This window comes from Saccostrea echinata, unplaced genomic scaffold, assembly GCF_033153115.1.
Source record: "Saccostrea echinata isolate AGI-Se365-2 ecotype Australia unplaced genomic scaffold, CSIRO_AGI_Sech_v1 ptg000051l, whole genome shotgun sequence".
Lineage (NCBI taxonomy): Eukaryota > Metazoa > Mollusca > Bivalvia > Ostreida > Ostreidae > Saccostrea > Saccostrea echinata.
This window is the reverse complement of record NW_026889800.1, coordinates 5,444,212-5,455,884: the sequence shown is the minus strand read 5'-3', so window position 1 is coordinate 5,455,884 and position 11,673 is coordinate 5,444,212. Positions and strand designations below refer to the sequence as shown.

The window sequence follows — 11,673 nt, the reverse complement described above, 5'->3', positions numbered from 1 at the left end:
GAGTGTTTGGTTGCAATATTTTCAGAATTTAGCAAATTAAATGTTAATATAACTTTGCGTGTCCTCGCATATTCTTAAATTTCATATTGAGATCGCTGTAATATACCATACACATATTCGAATTTCTAACGAGAGAGAGAAGGAGAGAGAGATATATCGACACTGACGCCGATCGATAGCCCCGCCTGCTATTAATATTGATTATGTGACCTAAAAACCACTCCGGGTACATGTCAAATTCCGGACGGCTACACTAATGTATCATTGCTTCAATTTTGATTCATAGGAACAAGGCATTGCTTTTGTACAGATTTCTACCTAATAATAAAATCATGTATACGTAGTTCTTTTAATTGCTTGTAAAATATTTTGGATTCACTTCATTTACAGCTTGGTAGAGGAATCACAAAAAGATCCAAAATAGGGTGTTAAGTCCACTCATTCTTTATGAAATCTGAAGATATCAAACAGTAATCGTGCCCAAAGGTCCACAAAAGCAATAAAAACAGAACAGATAAATTATGGACCTTAGAAAATCTCAGAAGTAGAATCACGTGCTATGAAGTAGAAAGCATCTCCTATCTGAGACCGTTTTGTACTCTAGGACTTTACAGAATAGTTAAACAATCATCGATTTATCACAATTTAATTTCAAAAATGTTCTCGAAGGTCGGTCTCAGTTAAAAAAAAATTCCAACAGGGATCATTTATTGCTTACTGCACTTAAGAAATTTATCTTAATATTAAGAACAAAAGAATTCTCTCATTCAATACTTATCCGCATGCTTTGAGTGCGGCCGATTTTTGAGCCCTGGGAGGCTGCTGGCTGGCTGATAGGTTGATGATTCAGGGATTTGGGCAGCCTCGTTTAGGGTCAGCATTTAGTAGCTCAGAAGAACTTTTTTAGAAAATATAACCTATCATTGGGTCGTATTTTGACTGATCGGTTTCATCCCCAAGAACTGGGGTGGTGGTTACCATAAATTAAAGAGCTAGCGTAGTATTGTAATTTGAAGTAAGGTACATAGTTTGAAATGCATGGTTGGGCAACATTTGTCCCTGGATAACAGAATATTCCTCTTAGAAGGCAAAACGTAAAAGAAGTGAGTAAAATGTCTCCCTAACTTATTCTCTCTCACGTGGTCCCTGGTATCTAGAGCGTCCTATCAATCAGATATGCGATGTGTTTTGTTGCTCTTTTGATTACCGCACACTACTCGTTTATGTTTACAAAACATGATAGGGGTTGTTTTTTCTCAGGATATAAAATTTATTACCGCAAGTAATTTATTCCTTTCAAGAAATGTTTAATGGCATAAAACTGTACTCCAAAAAGCAATTTTTATGCATCATTATTTTCTAAATTTTCCTTTTATGACATTTTGATTACAGTTATCTTCACAGTATCAGATTTTTATTTGATGGATGGGTAAATTTCTCATTTGCTAGCACATATAAATGCTGATATTTAAAACTTCACTTTAGAAATTAAAGTTGCCGTCATTTTATTATTTTTTTTTTTTAATCCTTTACAAACAAATTCTAAGAAGCATCTAGTTCTTTTGGAAATTTCAATTAAATGATTATTAAGAAGATAAAAACAACAAGCTGAGTGCAACTTTTCACGTGAACATATCTTCAATTTGTCAGTACATGTACCACGTGATTCTCTAATTAAAAAGAGATTACCCATGTGCTTTGATTTGCAGAAACCAGGAACATTGATATCAATGTTCAATCCTAAGTGTTTATTCTATTTTTTTTTTAATTGCCAGATCGTGATATTTTAGAGAACTAAGATTGATTGATTAATTGATTGATTGATTGACGTCCCATTTGAGAAGACTAACTCATTTAAAGACCACACCATAAATCGGCGAAGGCTTCGAATTTACCTTTATTCAGTTTATAGGGCCATTGAACAGTGAGGTATCTTTAACGTAACAGCACCCACCACATACGCGACCTCAATTTTCTAATGTCTCATCTGAAACAATCGCAACTTTCACTTCAAAGTGCCGAGAGCTTGGCGAAATAGTTTTTAAAGATTTAGGCCCGTCGCTGCCGGGGTTTTAACCCACGATCTTCAGATCATTGAGCGACGGCTCTTCCGGGAATATTAAGATTATCTTTCCTAAGTTTTTGAGTCTTTGGTGTCTATATATGCCATTATACAGATAGCTTCTTTTTTATATAGGTTTTGTATCTGTCACAATCCACCTCAGGTTTTCTAACCCAGATAAAGTTCTTTTCTTCTTTTTGGACAGTAATTTTATACATTTGTTTCGTCTGTAACGTTATTTACTGACTCCTTTATCTGCTTCTCTAAGTGTGTGTAATTCTCTGTCTGGTATTGTAATTAGAGATAATAGAATCCTTCATTTTGACGGTTTTATTTGTCTGTTTTGTTCATAATGTATTACTGGTTGTCAATCAAGATAATTAATTAATTACTCTAAATTGGCACAGTGTTGTAGATCGATGTTTTGATATATTGTTTTCCCCAGCAGACGAGATAGCAGAGGTCTGATCACTGTTTTAACCTTTCCGTGGAATGGTAGGATAAAAAAATGATAAAAAGAAGATAAAATTCTAATTGATGACTTTTTTATGAAGGGAATTGCCTCATCGACTGAGATGTATTTTGGCTAATCCGATGTTTATTTTTAAAACAAGGATTTTGCTCTTCATCATAAAGGTTTTAAAGCAATAATATTTGTGTAATATGTGAATATAAAAATATAAACGCTGTAGGCAGTAAGGTTAAACATTTGCTACACATGCAGACTTATTTAGAGGAACTTACAATCACCGTCAAGAGAATATTTGAAATAGATTTCACAACACCGTAAGCTGTGAAATTAAAAATGCATTCATCAATTTGAATTAATTGTGGACGTTAAGACGCTTAATAATTTATTTAAAAAGAAATTTCGTTTGATAGAAGCATCGATTTTCTGAGTTTAACTTAAAGCAATATCTGTACCTAATAATCACGCATATGAATCGTATAATGATAAAAACCAGCGCATATTACTCTTAATTATTACTCACAAAGGCAGAGAAGGAAAGGAACATACTATTCATGCAATATCAAAAGAACAAACCGATAAATCAAACATCTTGTAAGAATGAGATACTTAAAAGAGAAGTTAAAGGGATACATAAATGATTCATGGGAAGGGCTCTTCCTCGCTCCTTTCTATTTATGTGAAGCATGTTTAAGTAATGCCAGACGTGAGCTTTGAACATTGACAAGTCCCCATTTTCTCGAGAATAATAATAAAATCAGTTCAAGTATATTCATCTATGTTTATTTTTCAAATTCATTTCATAACTTTGCTTTCTCTGAGCCCTTTATATGTACAGAAAACATGCTTATAACGAAGTGCCAGGGAAAGACGATTTTGCTTTGTTATGAACGTAATTCGTTATATAATTTAAGTTCACAATATATTTTAGGGGCATGGAGAATAAACATCACTTGGCTGTAAGCGTCAATTCATAATAAGCGTGTTCGCTCTAAGCGTGTTTTACTGTAATTATAACGTACATTAATTTAGTACATAACACGTTACGGTTCTATTTACTGGCAGAGGTTCAGAAGAACGTAAAGATACATTTAGTGTTACAGGATATGGAAACATGGATTCAGCATAAGAAGGTATTACATCTTGTTTGTTTTTGTTTTTGTTTTTTTTTTTTTTTTTTTTTTTGGTTTTTTTTCTCATGATAGTAGTAAGATCTGCCTCGACAACGATTAATGTTTCAATTCATCCCATTTAAGAGATAGATGCCACAAACTACAAAGAGAATACTTATTTACAAAGTGGGGGTCTTTACAAAGACTACACACATATATACCGAAAACAAAAACTAAGCACAACTAGATTTTCTCTTATACTTCATTCAAATTAATGTTTCATGCAAATCAAATTATGTTGCATACCTTTACCTTTTATTTATTTATTTTATTTTTTAAAAAATTACATTGAAACCATGGTGTTAGTAATGATAGCTACTTGAAGCATATAGTTATTTGTATTGCATCATTTGAAGAATCATTATATGTGTAAGATCCTCACAACATCAGGAGTCCTGTGTCCACTTGTGGCCGTAGAACACCCTGACAAATTCATTAGATAATTGATTGGCTTGCCTCTCTTACTGAGAAGTGCCAATCAGATTAAGTTGATACAAAAGGTATAAACAGAAAGTAAGAAGTGCACACCTCAATGCGCCTGTAACATGTAATCATATATCAAGATTTTCATTTGTGATTCGTGACAAAATATACAGATATCATTATTTTGTCATAGTTACGTTGATAAATTGATTCCATTATACACATGTATGTATAATTCATTATATGATAATCATTTGTTAGATTTTTTTGCGTGGACCCTGAGTTCCGCAAAGAAAATATATAAGCAAGGTTTAACGGATGCTTTTGAGAATAGTCGGGATTTGCATGCATGCACTAAAATACCAGAGAGATCGCCACTAACAATTCGCCACATTCAAAGACAAGTTGCCGTAAGTATTTAATGTGATCAGTTTAACACAAAGTCTACATGTCTTTTACTTATAAACCTATACACAAGCATGTTTTTTAATTAGTAAATGAAAATATATTTAGTTTCATTAATGTAAGGTATGTTATATGGTATATGGAAGAAATATTCATATCCATAAATTTAGACTGGGAGTGCCTATGGTACAAGCAACTTAAAGAGGATCGAGAATGACGGTGGATGTCAGTTATTTTTCATTGGAGGGGGGGGGGGGGCAGAGAATGGGGGTGAAGTAGTGATTCCTGTTCATCTCATTAAAAAGATTAACGTATATATCTTTTTTAGTTTAAGAAGTATTTTATTCATGATATACATAAATGTATATACAATGAATATGGATTGAACAGCAGGCAAAATGGCCTATATAAGTTCTCTCCATTAAAGATCAAGGTACAAATCATGAAATGTTACAATAATATATATCATAACTTTTACAAAGACATGTATTTTAGACTAATTTTTAAGGAGGATACAATGTACAAAATTGAAAAAAGAGGGGAATTGAACAATAAGGTGGAATAATGAAAGGAAAGAGAGAGAGAGAGAGAGAAAAAAAAAGAGGGTGGGGATAACGGAAAAGGGGAAGAGGCTCAGAGCCATATATGTATATGTACTTTCAGTGTACATGCTGCACATTAATGCTTATTACATTTTCACATTCTAAAATCTTTTAGTATTTTTTATAAAATTATGAACTTGATCAAATAATAACAAATTTTCTTTAAGAGATAGACAATCATAACCAGACAATACAATATTGATATCTCTTGGTATGTCATGATCAATCATATATGTGATCAAAGAGTTCCTGGCAAGATCATAACATGGGCATTGAAAGAAAAAATGAACAGAATCTTCAAAAGAATAACCACATTTTAAGCATTTAGGTGAACCAACTAAGTTATGATTAAACAAATCTGCATTAAGATTACTTGACAAGTTTCTCAACTGACAGTGGAATATATTTAATTTCCTTTGTCCGTAACTGTATAATTTTGATTTTATTTTATCATCAAGATTTTTATTTTGAATACTTTGTTTGAATTTAGCTACACTTGTTGCAGATTTCGTGCTATCTGGCAAATCATTCCATAACTTAATTGTAGATGGTAAAAAACTATTATAATATATCTTTTTTGATACGTGAAACAGTCTTTTGATTCTGAGGTTAATGGTGAAGGATACACTACAATACAATATATAATATTAGATAGATGTTTCATAATAAAAGAACTTTTTTATAATACATATTTTCAATACAATTAACCTGGAAACTTTTCTTTAGATTTCAGTCAGAAACACATTCATATCGTCCATGCTTTGCAGTCCATTTTTGAAGGACCTGTGAAGGAAAAAACGTGTATATTGAAAACTTAAACTGAAACATATGTTACTAATGAAGGAAAATGTTGACAATGTTAATTAAAACAACAGAAATATTCATTACTAACTACTGTTTCTGTATACTATATACAGTTTATTCTAATAGAGAAACATATCTTTATCAGAGTATTGGACTGCATCAAAATATAACAGAAATTACTGAAGACAAATTTGACTTTATGTACTATTATTGGTGAATTACTAATGGTTTTTTTTTTTTTTTTTTTTTTTTTTTTTTTTTTTTTTACGAAAGTGTGTGTGTTTATCTAGATTTTAAGTAAGCATGTGCGCATTTGAATACTCCGATGAATTTGATATTCTTAAAGCTAAACTATCGAAATATCCAAATGACGTAAAAGAGTTCCAGGTAAAGTTGGATTTATCAGTCCTCTCTCTCTCTCTCTCTCTCTCTCTCTCTCATATGACAACTTTTTATCTTCTAATTACCAATACAGAAATATAATATTATAATATTTGTTATCGAAGTATGAAATATATTTTACCTGCAATCATTATGATGTCATTGTATATATTAAAAGTTTAGAATTACGGGTATTATAATTTAGAATTGCATTTTGTGCCTTTCACTTGACTGAAGTCAAAATAAGTACAAAACAAGACTGCAATATCTATGATATCAAGCTTTTATTTCATTCTTCTCCAATCAGTTCATATCCTGGGGAGAAATTTAATATATTAAGTTTCCAATGATAATATTTTCAAATAACAATACCTCTATCAGATATCCGATTATGAATTTAATCTAATTGTTTCATTGGCCTTTCACAGCTGCTCTGAGTGGGTTTCTATCATTTAGAGAAGGTAGTAAACTCTGAATCGATTAACAGAGGAATTATAGATCGTAACTTTGACGGAAGCTTCACAACACACCTCTCCTCAGCTGAAAAAAATACAACTGTGGCTGCTGCTATCTGCTATCTATTAAGAAAGCTTAAATCTCGGTTACACGTCCAGTGACGAATACTTACTCCAGGGAGGAACTTATTTTCATTACCGCTATAGTGAATATAACTAACGCGCTGGGTTTTTATATCAAATGCAATATTCAACGGAGTAATCATCATTTATTTTTTGGAATCTATTTCATGGACTACTTATTTACAAGGTGTGCTGTTTGGTGTTAATGCTTGAGCAACACTGTTAATAGGTATGTAAAATATATTATTTACATAATCTTCACTCCACATACAAGTTCAAATCTTAATTTTATTTCTATGTGATATTGTTGAAAATTTACATTATTATCCTCCTTTTATACAAAATCATGTTTTATCCTAAAGCTGTACAATAAAACACAAGAGTTTACTTGTGAAGATAAAAGATTAAAATACTTCATAAATGAGAAAATACACTGAACTGTTTTCCGTATTCTTTGAGGTTCTTTCTTAATGTATGATTAGTGATATACATAAACTACATTTTTGATATCGTATCCTCACAGATTGAACAGGAAAGTTTAAAAAGATACGCTTCTGTTGCATAGTTGAATATAGCCATTCTTTAGTAAAAGGTATATAATTAGACTTTTGATATAAATGTAAATCATATACGATACCAGTTTTGATGCACCAGATGCGCATTTCGACAAGTTATGTCTCCTTGGTGATGCTCATGCCAAATCATTTGAAATACGAAATATTTAGATAAAAAAGACTTTGAAGAGCTGAAAAAAGGTGCCAAACATTGGAGCCAAATTCGTCGAAGGATCAGAGCTTTGCATGAGAGAGATTGTCCTTAATTTTGAAATAAATTTCTAAATTTTACAACAGCATTCAAATATATATCCGTATTTTCAAGCTAGTACTTAGCTACTGGGCTGTAGAGACCCTCGGGAACTAACAGTCTACCAGCAGAGGCCTCGACCCAGGGGTCATAATGAAAATCATATACATGTACGGTACCAATTTTGATGCATCAGATGCGCATTTCCACAAATTATGTCTCTACAGTGATGTTCATGCCAGAACGTTGGAAATCCTAAATATTTAAATAAAAAAAGGCTTTGATGAGATAAATGTTGTCCTCTACCTCATCATCATTTCTGTTTTGATACACAGTTTCTATTTTACTATCCTGTAAAGGAATAAAGCATTTTGTTTGGATTTTTACCCTAGAAAAACTTAACAAATTTAATTTAAGATCTTGGTTTTTCTTAAAGTTCGTATACAGTTATCGAGAGCAAAATATTTTAAATATTTATTATTCCCCTTTCTCCTATTATTCCCTAACGCTATTATCGCACACTCATGATTGCATAGCAAATTACAATGTTGAAGAAAGTTACTACCATTTTTATTACAAGGAAAATACAATTAGTCTACTTCTTGCTTTTCATGTATTACTGCATTAAGAATAATAAAACACTATAAATATTGATGATGGATTAGTTTTAAGCTTACAGATTTTCCATTTAAATATTCCTCTTTGATATCTATTGGACATACAGATTCATTAAGCCAGTAAGGAGACTAAAAGAATTACAAGAATATAATTAATACTATAAAGAATCTTTATGACAATGGACTGAAGGATCATAACAATTATGAAATCCTAAAATACAGATTTTTTTTAACTTCGTGTACATTTATATATCATCATCATTTTGTGTATATATATATATATATATATATATATATATATATATATATATATATATATATATATATATATATATATATATATATATATATATATATATATACAGTAAAACTCGGTTATAGCGAAGTTCTGGGGACCTAAGAATTTACTTTGCTATATCCGTAATTCGTTATATCCGTACAACAAATTCGTTAGAGTATACATAGCGAGTTTGCAATATAAATTTTTTTCCTTGAAGTATGACTTCCAAATGTATTTAGGGAAGTATAAAATATAAAATTTCATTAGTTCAAAAATTTTCGGATGAATAGTGTTTTAAATATATATACTTACAAAGTAAATGTCAGTTCAATATTTTAAAAACTAAATTCTTTAAAAATTCGCTACAAAAGATGTAAATTTCGTTATTTATATCCGAGTTCGTTATATCCGTAATAGTTTACAAGGAATTGTTAAGAATTTCGCCGGGGATTGCAAAAAACTTCGCTCTATCCGTAATTCCTTATATCCGTGTTCGTACTAAACGAGTTTTACTGTATATATATTTGGGTATATATATATATATATATATATATATATATATATATATATATATATATATATATATATATATATATATATATATATATAGGTTGGTGTGTATGTGTGTGAGGGTGTGTAAACTCAGTTTAAAATAACGAACAGTGATCGGTCTGAAAAAATCTACAAACAATACAAATCTACAAACAATACAAATCTACAAACAATACAAATCTACAAACAATACAAATCTACAAACAATACAAAATCTACAAACAATACAAATCTACAAACAATACAAATCTACAAACAATACAAATCTACAAACAATACAAATCTATAAACAATACAAATCTACAAACAATACAAATCTACAAACAATACAAAATCTACAAACAATACAAATCTACAAACAATACAAATCTACAAACAATACAAATCTATGTACAGGGCATAAAAAAAATTCCAGAGGTGAGATCAGGTGCCTAGGAGGAGTACGCGTACTCTGTTAACCGGCCACACCCTTTGAGCCCTATGTATTGATCCGTTTAGCTGTGTATATATAGCACATCCAGTCTGAAATTCAAATTAGGCCTTCATATTTGACACGCCTTTCGTAAATCTCCAGAACTTATTTAATAAAAAAAAAATGAGAGTAAAAGGGTCTACGGTTACTTAGTGTTAATTTAGATTTACATCAGCGGGTTTCTGTTATCCATTACAGATGTATTGATTTAAATTAATGAAAAAGATCTTACGGATAACGGTAAAGAGACGTAGATTAATACTACATAATCATGCTGGCAATAAACACTTTATCAAACAGAGTAGCTGCTGTTTCATCTCTATTCTTAATTACTCTCAAGTTATTTTAGCATTAAATAATAATAACATGATTAGGTAATTCATCAAACTTGTATGTTCTAAATTATTAATGTGTTAATCCTTTGTTAATTACAGTCACAGCAAACATTGTTAAAATTTTGCTGATAAAGTATATCTGATAACAATTCAATGAAAGTTTTCTTTTTCAAAATATTGATTTCGTTTCCTGTATTTTCTATTACTCTTCAATGTCTTAAACTCTACTCCAATTTTGTTTCTGTCTTTTTTCAGGATACATTTGTGCCAATGGTGGAAAGAGCTTTAAATATCTCAAACGAAACTTTCAACACATCTGATGTAGCATTAAATGTCACGGACTTTTTGGATCAAAATGAGAACTTTTACGACTTCGTTCATATTCTCTACAAATACTTCATTCCAATCCTGTGCATCTTTGGGATCATTGGAAACACGTTATCTTTTCGTGTCTTCGTCTTCACTAGTTTTGCGAAGCAGCCTTCCAGCGTCTATCTGGCGGCACTGAGCGTGTCAGACACGTGGTTCCTTTCTGCCTTATTGGTTAGCTGGTTCGGTAGTATCGACAGATCCCGTTTCGCCTCCCAGTCAGGAATATTCTGTATGATCTCCATTTATGTCACTTATGTCACGAGCTTTTTGTCCATTTGGTATGTGGTTCTGATAATGTTGGATAGATACATAGTCGTGTGCCATCCTCTTAAAGGTCCCCGGATGTGTTCTAGACAGCGAGTTTTGATTGCATTGACTATCATAACATCATTTGCTATGCTATTTTATTCCCATTGCTTTTTCACTATGAAAACAGATCAGCTTGACGATAATGAAAGGCAATTATGCAGAATTCGAGAGAGTTATTACCATGTTCTTCGTGTCATTACCTACTTTGACAGTATTATTACATTTATAGTACCAATTGCCGCTGTTTTTGTATTTAATCTTGCTGTCATTCGAGCTATTCGGAGATTTTACTTTCGACAATTCCAAATGAGCCACGGAAGAATGTACACCTCCACTTCCCCGATGTTTAATATTTTATCCAAGGCACAAGTTCGATTAACTGTTATGTTAATCATTGTGTCAACGGTGTTCCTTGTGCTCAATCTTCCTAGCCATGGATTTAGGTTTTTTATACTGGTTAATGATTTCTTAAAAAGACGACAAGAAAATTTTGATCTCTTTCTAATTCAGCATTGTCTCCAAATCATGTATTATACCAATTTTGCTATTAATTTTGTTCTGTATTGTGCGTGCAGTAAAAGTTTTCGAAGGTGTTTCAAAGAATCATCAAAATGTCAGAAACATTGACGCCATTAAAACTTCACTGTTATGTTCTTTACATTTGTTATTCAAATGGCATTTTGTATTCCTAACTGTCGAATCTTTAATTAGTAACAATGTTATCAAATAGTTTGAATTTTCTTTGTAGAGTCTTCTTTGATAATATCTCAAACCGCATGAAAAATCACACAGTTTGATACAAAAAGAGAATTTATCACGTTTTACCAATTTTATGTCCAGGAACTGTCCTTAACTCTTTAAAAGTTCTGAGTACGATCATTTTGTTTAACGAGGCAGGCTACTGATAAATAATTTTCTTTCAACATTCGATTTTGATGAATGCTCGTAATTTCACCTTTTCAATGAAAAATAAATATAGTGTGGTATTATTTTAAACATTCCTTTCAAAAGAGAGAGAGAGAGTGATTTTTTATGA

At 31.3% G+C, this 11,673-nt stretch overlaps 1 protein-coding gene across 1 annotated transcript; it reads left to right on the top strand.

Annotated features, from left to right (window-relative positions):
* The first annotated feature begins 6,864 nt into the window (after window positions 1–6,864).
* LOC133203603 (thyrotropin-releasing hormone receptor-like) lies at window positions 6,865–11,293 on the top strand. Its single transcript, XM_061339372.1, has 2 exons — window positions 6,865–7,125; window positions 10,212–11,293. The coding sequence occupies exon 2, from the start codon at window positions 10,227–10,229 to the stop codon at window positions 11,262–11,264; it is 1,038 nt and encodes a 345-aa protein (XP_061195356.1). The 5' UTR covers window positions 6,865–7,125; window positions 10,212–10,226; the 3' UTR covers window positions 11,265–11,293.
* The last annotated feature ends 380 nt before the right edge of the window (window positions 11,294–11,673 follow it).